This window comes from Pagrus pagrus (assembly GCF_965226575.1).
Source record: "Pagrus pagrus genome assembly, chromosome: 8".
NCBI lineage: Eukaryota > Metazoa > Chordata > Actinopteri > Spariformes > Sparidae > Pagrus > Pagrus pagrus.
Window position 1 is genome coordinate 21,077,738 of NC_140192.1, and position 18,299 is coordinate 21,096,036.

The window sequence follows — 18,299 nt, forward strand, 5'->3', positions numbered from 1 at the left end:
TGAAGAACCTCCTGAGGCATTTTCTAATTCTGAAACAAAAAGAACAATGAAACAAAGTGCAACAAAGTTCGTCTCAAAAAGGTAATTATCCAGATAACTGCCAATGAACTTGCACTTTAGCAAGTTTGAGCTTAAAGAGGCTCAATGTATGAATTTGTCGCAATTTACATGTATTAATCACTTTTTTGATGACTGTTTAGACATGGAGTCTGCTAACATAGAGCTACTTCAAGTCATTTTTTTTTTAAATTACTTTTCCTTAGATTTAAAGGAAAACTCAAAAGCAAATTGAGCAGAAACCCTTATGAATTGTGTATGTAGCGATGACATTTCTTTGAAGGCAAACCCAGAGACATCTCCCTGGTTGCCTCCACATAAAGTCTGGGATTATTCAATTGGATTTCGGATTATTGACAAAAATGACACAAACACAAGTTTATGATACTTTCACATTTTGTTCAGCAATATAATCTTCACAGATAAACAACACTTTGTGATTTTCGAAGCATAAATTTAATCTCTAGAAGTAAAAAGCCAACATTAGGCTATAAACAGACTACATCACATGTCCACATAACAAATGCATGATTTTAAAGTCACCACTAACCATCTTATTGTACAATTGCTGAGTTGTAAAGTTAGAGTTAGAATGGTACAGACCTTATTTCAGACATATAATTGAAAACCAATTAAAAACACTCATTGACTTTGAGACGAGGGAACTGGATGTGCAAAAACACTACCTGAATTCCAGGTTTCAGGACTATAAACTACACCACTCTATGAGCACCAGCTGTGACACCCAGTAGCATGGTCACATTACCCTGCAGAAGAATCTGAACCTACTCTAAACTAATTGAAATGGAAACAGATTGCTTCAACAGCAAATGAGTTATTCAGTAAAACTGGTTAAATGTGTAAATGTAATGAATGATTACACTCAGCTGCTACCTGCCTTATTTGGTCTATTTTGACCTTTAGCTTACAATGGCTACTGTTAGCCAATATTGGCAAGCTTAAGATAAGACAGATAGTTCTGTGTAACATTACAAAGTTAGGTCATTGACTTTCGGACTCTTCTCCATTTGTGCTACTGTTACAGTTTGGTTTTAGCATTTAGCATTATCCTATAATTGTCATCTGTGGCTACAGTGGACAATGTTACCTTCACAGTGCTGAAACATCCAGACTTGTGTCAAATCACCAATGAAATCAAGACAAGTTAGTTATCCAATACAAAGAAACAGAGCACACAGCCCTGGTTTGACTTTGAATTTAGTTTTCTGTGATAAACTGAAGATAGAGCCAAACTGTCTGATAAATACAAAGACAGAATGTCAAATGAAATGAAAATAACTGCACTTGGTGTGTTTCATTCATGGACTACAGTGGAACATCATCTACTCCTTCACTATGTTGGGTTTGAAGTCATGTGTGACAGCCTGGGTAAGTTTCTCTGCATACTCAGCATACCGCCCAGTCATCTGCATGGAGAGACAACAAAGATTAACAGAAGTCCACTAGAACACACTGTGCTTCTGTCATAATGTCCACAGTACAACACTTCCAGAAACCTTTCCCAACAATCCAATCACTGCAGGACCAAAGAAACACAAGCTTTCTTAAAGTAGCTCAAAATCGCTCAAAGGCTGCTTAAATGTATCTACATCAGATTAATATTTACCTTAAAACTCCATTTGTCGCTGATTTGTCGGTTCAGGTTGAGATCCATTTCTACCACCAGAAGTCCGTCAAACGTCCTAGAGAGCCCAGGGGTGCGGCTGCCGTCAGCAGCAGCCACATAACTGGATCCATAGAAGTGTCCAAAGTCATGGTGAGCTGCAGAAGTAAGGACAGCTGTCTGTAAGTGGTACTGAAATAATTCACCCTGCCAGTGACAGCTACAACAGACGAGGAAAGGTTATCCTAAAAAATAAACTTACTAGTGCAAGTTTAGATTCACCTACACACAGACAACCATACAAGTGGAAGAAATTAAAAGATGTAAGAATCAATTTTAAAACATTAAAATTAATGATTTCCGAGCCCACAGTCTGGTCGTACTCAAGTCACGGATCACTGAGCTAACTTGCTTAAAGGCAGCTGCAGCTAGTGGTTACTCTGGCACTATGCTGCCCAGTATTTGTTTTGATTGATAATTCAATAAGTAGCTGATTCTTACATACTGCATCTTTAAATGAAACTTTCACAATTTTAGGAAAATAAATCTCTTACCTTTTTTCCCATCACCGGATGTGAACTCACTTTTGAAATGTTCCTGAGTGAAATACAAGAATGTACATAAAGTCACACAAGCTCCAACAGGGATTATTCAGCAGGACTCAGTTCCTCTGTATGTCTAACATTTTGTCTACAGCCCTGTAGTTTGATGTCAAAGCATATAGAGACTCACTTACCGTCCCGACACGGTTGATTGCACAAGTGAAACAGTGGTTAGCTATCGCTGCATTCCTGGCCTCTATAGGCCACATGGGCTCACTGTAGAAAGAAAGAAGACAAATATTACCGTTGTATATATTTAACAAACAACTTTTGTACAGTTTACAGCAATAATAGGTTTAGTAACACTGACACTACGACGCCCAGCAGCTTAGATTACACCCCTCTATCAACTTAATTCAGCCATGTCAGAACTTATAGTTACTGAATTTTCGTCTCTTACCTGAGAGCACCGACAGTAGCTGAGGGGTTGAAGATGATCTCAGCTCCGTTCATACTGTACATGAACCAGTTGAGAGGGTGATGGCGCCCGTAACAGATATTCACAGCTATCTTCCCAAACTGTGTCTGGAACACCGTGTGGCCAGTGTCGCCCTCCATATAATATGTAGACTGAGTGTGAATAAACATTGTGACGTTAATTTCAGACAGGTGCAGTGGATCAAATAGTGTGACAGGAATCGCACACTTACCTCATTAAAGTCTCCGACCCTGGGAATATGGTTCTTCCTGCTCTTTCCCAGCACGTTCCCGGAGTTGGAGATCACCACTGCTGTGTTCCACAGAGTGTCGTGGAGCTCCTCTCGCTCCAGAATTGGAGAAACAACTACCATGTTGTACTTTTTGGCCAGCTAATGACAGAATTGCAGTGTTACCGGGCTGGTGTTCAGTAGTGAAAGTATGTCATTGCACTGTGGCAGAGCTCTGTAGCCAAATCTCACCTCTTGGCAGAAGCGTGTGGTGTTTCCTTCCTCAGCAGACTCTGCAAACTCCGTCCATGGTTCTTTCTCGCGGGTGCAGAAAGCAAAGGGCATGGCTGTGGACGGCATAAGACAGGTTAGTCTATCTGACTGGCTCATTTATACTGTGCAGTTGCACTCATGACAGCACTCACTCCAGGTCTCCTGAAAACAGATGATGTTGACACCACACATGGCTGCCACCTCGACCATTTCACCAACCCGGTTATGCATGGCGTTAATCTGTGGATGGGGACAACCAGAGGATTTATACCCGTTACCTGAACAGTTAATATCAAATGTACAGCATCTTGTCTGTCTCTTCACCACTGATACCACAACAGGTCTGATTACATGTGTTGTCAAGTGTAAAACCACCGTTGTACTTGATTTGTGGACAGCCGTTGTCAGGGCCAGAACTGATCATTTTTGGATTAGAGGGTGGAGCTGCAAAACATACGAATGCCTCTGACCGAGAGCCCGAGGACACGCTGTGGTAGTGACTTGTAATAGCAAAGTCCACACCAAAAAGCATACCCTCCTTTATCATCTATTTTACTCTAATTTAGACAAAAATGTACAAAATGAGCATCATGCTGTGTTGAAGAAGACTTGAAACTAGTGATTGAGACCATAAAGTCATTAGGAAACTGTCTACTAAGGAGATAAATCAGGTGAGAAGGAGGGTAATTTTCTCGTTAGTTGACATACAATCAGACTTATTGAAACCAGTGGAGTCGCTTTCTGCTGGCCATTAGAAAGAATGCAAGTTTAAGGCACTTTCAGGAAAGCTCCTGTCTTTACTTCATACAGTCAGTGGTCTCAGTCTGTACCTGGTCCAGGATGGGGGCATCAGTGGGCAGAACAATGCGGTGCTGGATGAGTCCCACACGGATCTTTCTGGGCGGCCTCAGCTGTTCCTGCGCAGCCTCAAACCCGTAACCCTTCAGCTCAAAGTCACGTTCGGAGGCAGCGTCTACGGCACATGACGGGAGGTCCAACTTCCTGTAACAGAGGACACCCAAACCACAGAACAGTGAGAACATTTAACATTGATTCTTCGTAATGACTGAGCACAATGATAAAACATTTATGTCAGGTGTCTCTCAGGCATTTAAGAGTGGAGTCACCCTGACAAATGGACGGTGTGTTTAGATGAACCACATGACCCTGGTGACAATAGTTTGTTTTAGAGATTAAAGAATTAGTACATTAACTGTTCAGTCCATTGACACAAATTAGTTTAATCATTTAAAGGTGCACTATGTAGTTTGGGGGAAGAGATTGTTAGATCTTCACTGACTGACTTTCAAATGTGAATATTTTCTGATTTTCGTTGTCATATAAGTTAGAGAACCGAAAACCTTTGAGTTTTCGATGGTTGGTTGGACAGAACAAACTATTTGAGTAGTTCACCTTTTTCCATGGGATTTTACCATAGGTCATTTTTTCTATATTTTTGGACATTTTATTGACAAAACAAGCAACCAATGAATAAATAATATCTCTGGAGTCGATAAAAAAAAAATTTATTTCCTTCTTCTTCAGGGCATTACTTTCCCGTGTATTATTGAGTATGTGACTAATACTTCTCTAGTTACAGTTTGTGTGCTGGACAGACACTAAGCAATAACACCTTTACTATTACTATTATTATTATTATTATTAATAATAATAATAATTGTGTTGCCTTCATGGACACGGAAACCGCATGTATAAAGTTTGAAACTATTGAGTAATCCTCACTTTGGACAGGTTAAAGGTTGTTGACTGCGACTCTCTTACTACGCTGACCAAAGTCCACTCAGCACAGCAATTATTCACCAGGAACAACTTGTATAGAAACAGCAGAAGTAAAACTAATCATAGTTTCTAACATCTCGCGATAACTCACCTCGTTTCCTTCCCGAATAAGATGCGCTTCACCTCTCGGAGCTCGGCCTCCGGCAGGTGAGACTCCAGAGACTTCTCCAGCGACTCGAACTCACACGCGGACATTTCTGCGCTCGTCTTCGGGCTTTGGGCCTCACTGCGGCGGCGGCACAACCCAGAGTCTGCAGGGAACAAATATGTGCTGTGTGTTACAGGATGTCTTCACGTTGTCAGACGCAGGTTAATGTCTTCGGGAAGACGACCGAGCGGCTGTTTAGGGAAGTCCTGTCATTAATTAACCCCATGTGTGCCTCCGCCCCTGTGTTTGTGGAAAGCAACTTTAGCCGGATTGAGAACAGGCTAAACAGGCTACATCTACATCATTAGAAGAAACGTTTTTACACAAATAAAGAAATATAGTTGTGAATAACGGATGCCGAATGAACAAAAAGGCCCAAATAGTCAAGAATGTGTTGCGGGCAGCGTCTCAGAGTTGATACAGTTTCTCCCAACGCTAAAGTTTCAAAATGGAGCGTTTTTTAAAGGGAGTCCGGCGACTTTCTAAAGAAGTCCGCGAAAAAGAAACTGAATTTTAGCAAGGAAGGAGTCATCTTCACGTATTGTACTTAATGCCGAATTTACAAGAAGGCACCAATAAGTACAAATTTGCCGTAGACGTTTCGCCGAGTTAATACAGTTTCACCTAACGCTAAAGTTTCAAAATTTAGCGTTTTTTAAAGGGAGTCCGGTGACATCCTCCAAACAAGTAACAGGCGTTTGCAGCGATGCCGCAAATTAAAGGGACACTTTTTACTTAATGCCGAATTGTGGAAACTACTCACTACTACGCACTACTCCAAAGATCTCTATCCCTCTCAGAGAAAACATGTCTAAATGTTTTATTGTGGGCAAAAAATGAACGCGTTTCAACACTTGGCCTTGATCAGCGCGATACCACAGAGCACACGACCCCGAAGAGGTGAGGAGCCAACAATCAGAGATGATGGAGTCCATCTGTGAGTGCCCGCCCCATAGTGTTGAAGGGGTGTAGCCACAATACAAACTATCAGGCAATAAGTAAGACTGGAAAAAATAGCATAAAACGCATACATAACTATATATTCCAGATACATTCAATCGAAATAAACAGAAAAAAGGGAACAGGTGTCACAAAAACATTTATCAAATGTATATCTTCAAAAATAGGAGATTGTCACCAAACTAATCCACAGATTATCATATGAGCATATACTCACACCGTCTTTCCTCTAATCTATTTATGATTAAAACATCTATAAAAAGAAGAGATAAATATAGAGATATATAATATAAATAATCCTCCTTATTTATCTTTACAAAGGGTTCAAACTGCAGGGTCTTACTAGCTTTTATTCCTGATTTTTCATATTATTTGTCCCTGTCCCTTGTTTCCTCTGAGGGTGCTGGAGTTTAGTTCTTTGTTACTTAATGCCAAATTTACAAGAAGGCATCCTCAAGTTAAAATTTGCCATAGCCGTTTCACAAAGTTGATGAAGTTTCTCCTCATGATGCAACAACTCTTAAAATTACTCGATTTGTAAGGGAGTCTGGGATATCGCTGTTACTAGTGACATTCATCACTTCATTACGTGGTCAATATCCATGACTTTCACACACACACACACAAACACACACACACAGCAGCCCACTCCTTGCAACAGTCTGTCAAGTAGATCACAACCATCCTGGTTTGTTGCTCTGTGTCCATCCTCCTCTCTTCTTTCTCCTTGTGGGGGTTTGACAGTTTCCTCAGCAGCTCTGCAACAGAAAAAAACCCACCCCAGTGTATTTGATGAGTTGGAAATGAGACTCAACTTTTATTAAAAATAGGACCGTTAAATGTTTGTCTTGATGTATGATTTTTCTCATTGTAAACATGGCTTTGACCAGCAGGAGGGCTCAGAGAGCCACTTTAGATCTGCTGGTCGGTCTGTTCCTTCCCCTCTGCTGATGGTTTTTTATTACCTGTTGACTCAGGATCACTCTGGCTGAAGTTAAGTAGTTACATTTTTCCGAACTCCAGTGTCATTATCTCCTAAAGGGATGTAGTGTCATGAACATTAATGTCAAATAAAGCAGCTGAACAAGCTAATAGTATACAGGTTCCCACAAAAAAACAACAGTGAAATATACTTTTTGTTACTGTGCACCACTGGTTCTCAAAGTGGGGTCTGGGGGGTCCTTGAGGGGCTTTCAGGGGGTCTCCAGCGTAAATGGGATTCATTTATTTTCACTATAGTTCCCTCCATGAGGAACACAGTGTCTATTTCCCACTGAGCAAAAACATCCAAAAGACATCAATTCAACGTCTTTGACGACATTGAAAAGACGTTCACTGGAGAGCCAGGATGAAAGAGTTTTTGACGTCTTATAAACTTTCCCTATTGATGTCCAAGTGACGTCCCTACAGGGTTCAAAATCAAAGTTTTTACAATGTAATTTTAGACTTCTTTTCAACTTCAGTTACAGACGTCAAAATAACTTCTTGTGGTTCAAAATTAACTGTAAAAACTGTAAGAACGTCACAAGTGAACGTTGAAAAGACATCAAAAAAACGTTAATTCTGGCTCTCCAGTGGAAATCTTTTTAACATTGTCAAAGACGTTGAATTGACGTCTCTTGGGTGTTTTTGCTCAGTGGGTTTGGTCATGGGCTTCATACATTTTCTGTGATAAAACATCTAAAAGCAGATGAAGGACCCTGGGACAAAATCTTATCTGATTTGTGTCAGCTCAGGGGTCCTTGACTGTACCTTCAAGAAATAAGATTATGATATATCTAACTTTAGAATATTACCATATCATATATATTTATTTATTACAGCGGATAAACACCCACTCAACTCAACTGAAATCATATTTTTTACATTCTTACTTTACAAAACACTGATGTTAAGAAACTGACAAAGCCTTGTCTTATGACCATGCCTCGACAGGTCAGAACTGTTCTGGCTGCACAAGAGGAACCTGCACAGTATTAAGTAGGTGGTTTAAATGTTGTGGCTGATACTATATAGGTACATAAATGGTAGTCTCTCTCATCTAACACTCAACAAGTTAACAAATGAGCAAACTTCCCAAAATGTCAAACTATTTCTTTAATATAGAATATTGATTAGAACAGCTTTCAGCAAAATGATTTCTGACAAAAAGACACATTTATGGCTCTTATGGAAAATTGACTTCTCACTAGCTCTCCAGTAGAGCTGTAATGGCCTAGAATTTTGCATCCTAACCTCGATCCGACCCAGCTGAGGAGACAAGATGTTACCACACAGGACAGCAGCACAGTGCGAGGACTCGGGAGGTCTCTGCGTGAATCTTTAAAAAAAGCACTGAAGGCCCCTAGGGGAGCTTTCAAAGAAAAGTGGGCCCTGCGCCCTGTAACCTGAACTCGCAGGGGAATTACGATAAGAGCTGGGAAAATAAAGAACTCCAAAGATAGTTTGACTGCTTAATGAACTATTTCCCAGAAGGACCAAACCAGATCTGAGACTCAGTTCTATAGACTCCTAGATCTGATATGAAAAACAACTGTGTCTGCTGAAAAGCCAGTGGGAAGCCTGAAGCTGTTCCTACAGCCACTGAACAATGGCTGGGAACATTTTGTGGCCGTTGCAGTACACAAATACTGTAAGTACACTTAAAAGCACAGTAAAAAGATTTATTTAATGAAAGGACTTTGTGCCAGCCTGCATGTGAGATCACAGACGGCGATAGCTGCACTGGACTTCACAGACTTACTCCATGAATCTGAAATGTTATCATTCACAATCCTCTTCAGAACATCTCCCATCCTCATCAAACTACCTCAGAAGTTTGCATTGATATTACTTAAATAAGCATACAGTCAAGTCACATTGTCACACACAGCAAGTAAAAATACAAGGGTACATTTCAGCATTGTATCATCAACTTTAAGTCCTTTGCTGTGTGAAACACTACAGACAAAAATAGTTTTTAGCCCACGGGTAGCGATAATGAAATCGAAAGGCACACAAATCTCTGTAAAAAATATTTATCTTTAAGCACATGAGTGTGAAGTGTGAACTGCTAAGCAGGTTGGTGTCACAGTCTGTGCACACCGCAGGTCCTCGGGACGTGGTGAATCTAAATATAGTGCAAATGATGGTGCACTACTGCATAACACATAATCCTCTGCGCAGGATCCTTCGTAGTGGCATAAGGTGAAATCCATTAGAGTGCGTTTACGTCCATATCCCTGAAAAATGTATCAATAATTTAATTATAAGTTTTCAGCTGAAGGCCCGCTCACAGTTTGTTGTATTGTTTTTTAAATACAGAGAACATCCTGTAAAGGCAAGAATCAATGCTTTTTCCACTCAGTCAATTTGAACCACTCTTGGTCATGTACAGTGTTAAAGGAATAGTTCACCGAAAAAGTGAAAATTTGCTCATTATAAACTCAACCTTTATGCCGATGAAAAAGTCAGTCAACCTCTCTGGAGCCTCACAGCAAATAGCATCATTCTCCTAAACAACTGAAGTAGGTTGTTTCAAAACTTAAACAAAAAAAATAAATGAAAGAAATACATAAAATGGCTCCGTACAGCTCATCCAGCATAATCTAAGTCTCTGGAAAATATCAAATTGATTTGAAAAGATGTCATTACATCCTTTTCTAAGTCGAAATCTTTACTGTAGCCGCTAAAGGCATTAGCGTGCACCCCATCTCAATTGGGTGCACAAGCTCGACTGCACCTCCAGGGTGTAAATAATGTCTTTCAAATTAATTTGGGATCTCGGGGCTTCCAGAGACTTTTTTGATTGTTTCTTTTTACATTTTAACACAAGTCCTCCTCTACATCAGTTGTTTAGGAGAATGCTGCATCGCTGTTTTTCTGTGAAGCTCCTGAAATGTTTTGTGGACTACGAAACTTCACCTGACTTCCCATCAGCATGGGGCTGATTAGATAATGACTGAATGTCATTTTTGGGTGAACTTTGCCTTTAAGAACCCATTTGGCCCACTAGCAGTGGTTTCAGCCTTATAGTCTGGTTTACATTTGGAAGTCACTAAATAGAGTGCTCCCATTTCCATCGTGGATCAGGACTCGATTCCTTTGGGAGTTGCAGGTGAGGTGACGTTGATTTTTTCCTGCATAGCGAATATTCCCTCCTGCTCATAGGTCAGGACATCATGGCCACCTCACTAAAGCAATTCTTCCTGCTCTGCTTGTTGAACAGCGATGTGACCTGGGCGGAGCCGTGGTTCTGTTTGTCCTCCATGACTTCTGGTCCGGTGCAGTCATGCTGCTGCTCTGCGTACTGCAGATGATTACCTATGTGGATCTGAGACTGTCTGAGGGCTTGCAGTGGACAAGGGACAGGACAGTGGGAGATGACGACTGACAGAGGGGGGTGAGATAATGCCACCACACCGCTCCCTACAGGAGAGATATGAGTCGGGCAGTGGTAGGAGCTTTCACAGCTGCTGCTGCTGTGCTCAGTGAAAACGTCAAAGCTGAGGCCGTTTGCCTTCAGTCTGATGGAGTCAGTGATGCTGTTGTGGATGGAGGTGCGAACGCTGCTGCTCTCTAATAGCTCCCGTCGGCCCAGGATGTGGCGCCGGATAATCCTCCGGAAGGTTTGTCGGAACTCCCGGATCCGGTAGGCGTAGATGAAGGGGTTGATGACAGAGTTTGCATGGGAAAGAATGATGGCCACATACATGATCCAGATCGGAGGACGATCACAGTCAGGACAGAAGAGGGTGAAGCAGTTGATGATGTGCAGAGGCAGCCAGCAGACTGCAAACAGCCCCACAATGATGGCCAGAGACTTGGCAGCTTGGACCTCTTTCTGCAGCGTGGAGCGCGACTTCTCTCCGTGAAGCGCTTTCACCTCCATCAGCTTGAGCTGGTGGCGAGCGGCCATGAAGATGCACAGGTAGATGGCCAGCATCAGCAGCAGGGGGATCAACACACAGCCAAAAAAGTTGAAGTAGACCATATACGCCATGACCACCACTTCCTCAAACAGGCACGTCATCTGGCCAGGCGGGCAGGGTGGCTCGCTGGTGCTGGTGCTGTTGCCGTCATACAGCTTGTGCCAGCCCATCATGGGGGTCAGACCGATGATGATGGATAAAACCCAGCAGATGGCGATGATGCCTTGTGCTCGCTGACCTGTCACCAAGCTGTTGTATCTGGAGATGAAGACAAATGCACTATGAAAGGTTTCTTTCCCAAGCCATACTAAAACATCTAACAATAATAATAATAATAATAAAATAATGTCTCATTGTGTATACAGAATATGAGGACGGCTCCGTGGAAGCACTTCTCATCTCGGAACTAAAGGAGAAAGGATAAACAAACCAAGTCTTTCAGGACTCCTCAAAGGACAAGTCTATTTTGAGTCCGCCTGTAGCGCAGTGTGGGAGAGCAGCTGAGATATTTGGCTTGTTTCTGTCGCATTCTTGAGATGTTAAAGTGCAAAGGTTAATGCTGCAAAAACAAGCCCCTGCATCAGTAATGCAAAGAACAACACGGAGAGACCCTCACGTATCTTCAGCAGGAGGAGGAGGAGGCTGAAGGACTGAAAACAGGAAGGCTGAGCTCCATGTGGCTCTGGAGTCAGTGTTTGAGTATGATGAGGTCAGAGCTCGAGCTGCAGACACGCTGTCCCCAACAATTCAGAATCCTAAGTTGAAGCTGACATTATGATAAACAGTCTGATAAAGCCTGTGTTTTCACTGTGGAATATTAAAGGAGGATTACACAGAGGGCTACACAGTCTGTATAAGCAATTAGAGCAAAAATCATTTGATTGCTCCACAGGGACGCTGCCTCGTGGGAGACGCCATTTCTGGACGCAGTTATTCAGCCAAGACTTTCTGGTTCAAATGTCAGACACTTCACTGATAGACAGCAATGATATATGAAGTATTATTGTGAGACCTCCGCTGCCTGGGACTGAGAGGCAGATGAGAAAAGAAAGAGAAAAAAATCACTCTCTCTGTTTAAGAATATCAAAGAATGCACTAGTGGTTCTTTTATTTTTTCCTAAATGAAATATTTTCCATTTTTCTTACTTTTGTACCTTTGGTAGAGCTTTCTATAAGGCAAACATGTATATCACATAAATGCAACTAAAACAGTTAATACATCATCAGATATTAAAGATCAAGTTCAAAAAGAAAAAATCAGTTGTTATCTACTCATTCTACGGAAGCCCTGAGGGGCAAGTGTGAATCATCTTTTTTCTGGTGATTCATTTTCTAAATCTGATCTAAAACATTTCAGTAGAAATTTCAGTGTGAAATCAAGTGAATTATTTTCATTTTTACTCGGGGGTTCCGTAGAACTAGTAGATAACAACTCATTTTGAAAATTTGCTCTCTTCGATGCCTGATGGAGCATGCTAATGCTTTTAGCTTAGCAGCTACAGTGAAGATTTCTGCTTTAAAGTAAATAAGGTTTTCTCAAATCAATTTTGGATCTTCAAGCTTCTTTTTTTTACATTTTAAAACAAGTCCCCAGCTACTTCTGTTGTTTAGGAGAATGCTGCAACGCTGTTTTGCTGCAAAGCTCCACAAATGTTTTGTGGACTAAGAAACTTCACCCGGCTTTCCATCTGTATGGGGGTGAGTAGAAAATAAATTAATTTTTATTTTGAGATGACTTATCCTTTAAAACTTTTGGGTTGCCAGGTTGTGAATTAACCCTTTGGTGTTTTGTAAGCCATAAATAAGTTTTAAATAAATGCTCAAGGGTTTATTCCTTTCAAATAAACCATCTAGACAGCAGATGTCAGTGTTTGTAAGTCATTAGTAACAGCGCTTTGAGCGGTCAGTACACTGGAGAAGCACTACAGAAATGCAAGTCCATTTAACAGGGTTTTATTCTATCAAGTCGACATAATAAGAAATTATCAGTGTTGTAAAAAGTACCAAAAAGTCATATTTGAGTAAAGGTAAAGATGTCATGTAATGATATTACTTTGGTAAAAGTGAAAGTCACCCATACTGGTAATACTTAAGTAAATGCCATAAAGGATCTGATATTAAATCCACTTAAGTAACAAAAGAAATATTCTGGCGATAAATGGACTGAAGTATCAAAAATAGGAAAAATATATACGTATACTATGGGATGATCAATTATTTGATCTGATATTCAGAATCAATGTTATGTTTATCTAGTTGTTGATAAAATAAAATACATTTAAAAATGTCCCTCTGATGCAGTAGTAACTAGTAACTTAAGTTATCAAGTAAATGCATTCAGGTAAAATGTACAATATTTGCCTCCTAAATGGAGTATAAGGTAGCAGAAAGTGGAAATACTAAGGTAAAGTACAAGTACCTCAAAACGGTACTTGAGTAAATGTACTTTGTTACATATCACCACTGATTTTAATCCAAGTGAATGCAGCTGATAAACTGAAGAATTTATAAACCCTTAATAAATCTTTCTTCTTCTAAGTGGAACCGAACGTTCTTTGTTTCTGACTGCACAGGAAGTATCCTCACTTGTAACGACTAACAATTCCCCACTGACCTGAGTGGTAACTTGATGGCGATGTAGCGGTCTATAGCGATGGCCAGCAGGCTGAAGATGGAGCTCTGGGTGAGGACCAGCACGAAGCAGGCGATGAACAGGCAGCCATAGAAGTTTGAACAGAAGCCGGTGCTGATGACGATGGAGAAGGGAATGGCCAGGACGCCCACGGCGATGTCGGCCACCGCCAGCGACACCACGAAGAAGTTGGTGATGCTCTGCAGGTTGCTGTTGAGGCACACAGCCCAGCAGACCAGCACATTGCCCAGCACGGAGAACACAGCAATCAGCAGCTCCAGGATGATGTAAAGGACAAAGGAAGCTGTGAAGTCCGGCATGGTGAGACAAACGGAGAGGTCACTGATGAGGAAGGAGGAAACCTCACCTCAACGACCATAGCTGCAGCCTGACAGCCGCTGACCTCAGCCTCCTCACCTCCGACACTTCAGGAAACGTCCAGACAGCTGTGACAACTCCCTCACACCTGCTCGGCTTAAACTGACTTATTTAACTTCAGATCATCTCCACACACAGGACACAGCAGTCTCCATTCTCTCCTGGTGGAAAGCTCCTCTGCTGTCCTCTCCCCTCAGGTCCTTCCCCTCAGCGTCTTTTTCCCATGAACTCCTCGAGGGGCTGAGATGATGCCAACAACGCACATCACTGGAACATGAGGCTGCTGCAGATGAAGCTGTGCAGAAGTGAGAAAGAGGAAATGCTTTTACAACAAAGGAAGTAGATTTCACCAGACAAACACTTACATCAGATAAGTTTTAGAGTGAGTCATTGAGCAGGGCTGCATCAAACGACGACTATATGTGTTCGCCGGAATATCAGGGTGATATTGTGCAATGTCACATCTAATCTATGAAATATGACGGAGCATCTTCCTTCACGAAAACAACTTCAATCAAATACATTTGTGTCACTATGAATGATTGGGTCTGTGGGGTAAACTTACTTTTCAATTTTCACACTTTTCAGAGGATTTAAACTCTTCTGGGTGAAATACTAAATACTTTTTTGCATTCACTAAAGTCACATGAGCTCTCAGCAGCTTTAAAGGGGCACTATGTAATTTTCAGACCCAGAATCTTCACTAAATTACAACTTTTTATTATTATAAATTTTGTTCCATCACTGAATAAACAAGCTGTTCTCAGAGGAAAATAAGGTCCCCAGAACACTGTTTGAAGCTAGAAAGGTGGCAGGGTCCGCCACATATAAACAAAGTAAAACAGTATGAGATTGTGTTGTCCTTTAAGGTCAGTTTGTTTATTCAGTTTATTCAGTCATGAAAACAAAGAGAGTTTGTTTGGGCCGAAACTTCTTACCCAAAACTACATAGTGAACCTTTAATGTGAAACATAAATATATTTCAGTCTACCATAATGTTCATGTGAGTGTTCAGTTTTGTGGGACTTTGGGCTGCTGATGTCTTCTATAAACAGCCCCTCTTGACCCTGCAGAGGAGCAGTGGGAGAGCTGTTTGTGTAGACTTCATCAGTGTCAAGTGCTCACGTAGCAGAGCTCCGAGTGTTCGTGACCGTGAAGATCATACGTAGGACACACACGCAAGATGCTTCGAGAATGAACGCTGATTCTTATCAAACAGCTAGAAGTTTAATTTTGGATTCATGTGAAAGATAAAATACTTCTACTCACACATCCTGTTAGCGCTGGGTTCCTACATGAGGACACAAAGTTGAAATATTTTTGGTTTCTTTATGTGAGAAATGTCTCTAATTGAGTTTTATCTGGCTCGTTTCAAGGGGGCAGGGGCAGGTGTTCCTGTTCACCAATTAGGATTAACACTTGAATCAGAATGTGCTGGCAGTTGTGGGGTTGGTTATGTTTTCCCAGTACCGTCCCACTCAGCAAAAACATATCAAAAGATGTATTTTCAATGTCTGCCAACATTTAAAATACATTCACTGGAGAGCCAGAATGAAAGTGTTTTTGATGTCTTTTCAGTGTTCACTATTGATGTCCAAGAGACGTCCTTACAGGGTTCAAAATGAAAGCTTTTACAATGTAATTTTAGACTTCTTTCTTAACTTCAGTCACAGACGTCTAAAGAACTTCTTAGAGTCTTTACGACGGCCAAATGTTAATTCATGAGGCGAAAGCCACCAGGTTGGATTTGAACCCTGAGACTCAACCTCTGTAGTCTGAATGAGGCATGCACTTTTGGTCATCCAACATTAAGTAGGCTGATGTTCGAAAGCTGGATGACCAAATATCGTACTTAATAAAGCTGATAAATGGCTCTCCTGGTAAAGTACATGTCTCATTCAGACTATGAGCTTGAGACCAGAGGTCCATCAGCATGGGGGTGAGGAGATAAAGTATACATTTTCATTTTCGGGTGAACTTAATGTAGGTTTATGAATAAAAGGTATTTTTCTCTCAGGAGTAGCCTGTTGGTGTATTAAATGTCTCACCTTCTCATCCATGTTTTGAAATGAATGTATCATATATATGATGGTCATGATGAACAATTACAATACAGTCATTTCTGCTCACTCTTTTTTGTATTTATTTGTAAGCTGCTCATGTCTACATTCTTCACTTTTAGCAAAAAAGTCGGGGTTTTTTAGCCATTTTTAATCATAATTCTCAGAGGTTTGATAAATATGGCCCCTGGTCAGTTTGTGAATCGTACTGTAGTGAGACTTCCTACAACCCTAACCCATAAAAGGCTTAACAAAGAGGAATCTGCTGTTTTTGTGCTGCTGAATTCCCTCAGAGAGAATGTTTCTCGAGGTTACGTCTAGTTTCTGCAGATAACAGCTGTGCTGGAACACAGAGGTCTTTGCTCTCCGAGTCAGGCTTTTCCCTTTGGGTCAGATGAGACCTTTATATTAATACCAAAGACTTGTTATTTCAAGGTTGATAGTTATCAGCAGGTTTTGTGTTCATTCTGTTTGACTTACAAATAAAGTTTTTGTTGGTTTCTTTCCACCGAGCCCACGGTATTTATTTGTCTTGATGTCTGATAAGTTTGGTGTTATATTACTGTGTGTTCTAACTTTTTATGCAACAGCGGTGAGTCAAAAACAAAACCCCCAGAGGACAGTACAGGAAATAATAAATTGTGACAGTTATTCTCCCATGCTAACAACACATCCTTCAATAACAAGCTGCCAGAGATAAATTTATGAAACACATAAGAGAAACTCCAGGGATTCATAGTCAGGCTCTGGCTGACATTCATTAATCTTAGGGCCGTTGCTACATCAGACTATCGTGGCCAAAAGAATTCATGGTAACGATATTATTCAGATATCAAGAATTATGCTATAAGTCACCAAATCTAAAATACTCCCCCCACACTTTCAAATTCATGTTGTTAGGGTGCTTTTTTCTGTCATCCCCTGCGACAACTAGTTACTGCATCTTCTTCTTTATTAGTTTTATAGCGGATGGCAACCAGCATTAAAGGGTCACTGTGTGGTTTTAGAGAAGAAATTCAAACTCAGAATTCTTATATTTACAATATTAATGTGGTAATAATAAAAACTCAAATATATATATATATTTTTTAAATGCATTTCCCAAAACTACATAGTGCACCTTTAAGCTGCATTACCACCACCTACCATGACCAAGCAGAGGCACAGGGTTATTTACACGATATCAATATTTCACTTATACATATCACAGTTATCTTTAATATCAGTATATCACGACACCCATAGTTGCTTAAAGACACGAATTCAGCTCAGAAAAGCATTTTTATCTTCAGATACATGATTGAGATGTTTTGTGACATGGGATAAAAAGACAGATATATGAGATTAAAAGTTTTTTTTTAATCTCATAATAAAGTATCTTCATTTTTTGTACATCTAAACAAACTAAATAAACAAGTTCTCTTTGTTTTCATGCCTGAATAAACTGAATAAACAAACTGACCTTAAAGGACAACACAATTTCATGCTGCTTTACTTTGTTTATATGTGGCGGACCCTGCCACCAACAGCTTATGGAACAAATACATATTTCTTAGTTTGTCTCATTACCTCATTGATATTGTAAATATTAAAATAGTGCCCCTTTAACCACTCTGATAACATGGTGATGCTTGATGGACTTGTTGACATGTTAAGGCTTGGTGTTGTTTCGTTTCTCTCAGGTGCGGGACATCTTGTACCAAACATCACTATCAACCGCATGCTTTCAGTCAGATGCATCACACGCAGCTGTCATGCTCCTGCCTGCGGTCTGTGCGGTGGGCTACATTCACCGCACACGTAACACAAAGTAGCCTATACAGGCACATTTAACATGTTGAGACCGCATGCGTGAAGTCTGACCAAACTGCACCATACATCTTTAGTTGTACTTAAATTTTGTTGATATTATGCAGAAGTTAGAAAAACAGACTCACCTTTTCTCCTGAGTTGTAGATTTCCGTCCAATATGACTCACTTAACTGGAATTTAAAGGCTGTCTGATGGCTCTTTGATGATAAAACCTAAAACAAATATCACGCAAATGATCGTTTTCACTTGCAAATGAGCGACAAGTGTGCCACTTCCTCACAGGTCTGCTGAGAGACTTCAGCGCAACATGCGGCTGAAATCCAGGAAATAAAACCACGAAGATGAGAAGTGTGATCAGCCTCTCCTCCTGCTCGCATTTAGAGAGATAACAGCTTC

The 18,299-nt window shown here is 40.7% G+C and overlaps 2 protein-coding genes across 2 annotated transcripts; both read right to left on the reverse strand.

Moving 5' to 3' along the window:
• Positions 1-435: 435 nt before the first annotated feature.
• On the reverse strand, positions 436-6,031 carry upb1 (ureidopropionase, beta). Its single transcript, XM_084359751.1, has 11 exons — positions 5,915-6,031; positions 5,095-5,254; positions 4,034-4,205; positions 3,356-3,443; positions 3,183-3,277; positions 2,934-3,092; positions 2,684-2,853; positions 2,418-2,499; positions 2,236-2,278; positions 1,685-1,839; positions 436-1,484 (listed from the first exon to the last, which is right to left on the reverse strand). Exons 1-11 carry the CDS (start codon positions 5,958-5,960, stop codon positions 1,401-1,403), a joined length of 1,254 nt encoding a protein of 417 aa, XP_084215877.1. The 5' UTR covers positions 5,961-6,031; the 3' UTR covers positions 436-1,400.
• A 2,210-nt stretch (positions 6,032-8,241) lies between these two features.
• On the reverse strand, positions 8,242-18,266 carry adora2aa (adenosine A2a receptor a). Its single transcript, XM_084361038.1, has 3 exons — positions 18,029-18,266; positions 13,636-14,326; positions 8,242-11,279 (listed from the first exon to the last, which is right to left on the reverse strand). The coding sequence occupies exons 2-3, from the start codon at positions 13,971-13,973 to the stop codon at positions 10,262-10,264; spliced, it is 1,356 nt and encodes a 451-aa protein (XP_084217164.1). The 5' UTR covers positions 13,974-14,326; positions 18,029-18,266; the 3' UTR covers positions 8,242-10,261.
• Between the last annotated feature and the right edge of the window lie 33 nt (positions 18,267-18,299).

Bases quoted from the DNA above. Each gene is read 5' to 3' on its own strand.
- upb1 (XM_084359751.1), bottom strand. From the start codon at position 5,960: ATGTTTTCTCTGAGAGGGATAGAGATCTTTGGAGTAGTGCGTAGTA. The intron at 3,444-4,033 runs GTACAGACTGAG...CCCCATCCACAG, and splicing joins ATGCCCCCATCCTGGACCAG to ATTAACGCCATGCATAACCG. The intron at 2,279-2,417 runs GTAAGTGAGTCT...TATTTCACTCAG, and splicing joins CAATCAACCGTGTCGGGACG to GAACATTTCAAAAGTGAGTT.
- adora2aa (XM_084361038.1), bottom strand. From the start codon at position 13,973: ATGCCGGACTTCACAGCTTCCTTTGTCCTTTACATCATCCTGGAGCTG. The intron at 11,280-13,635 runs GTCAGTGGGGAA...CTTCATCTCCAG, and splicing joins GCCATCAAGTTACCACTCAG to ATACAACAGCTTGGTGACAG.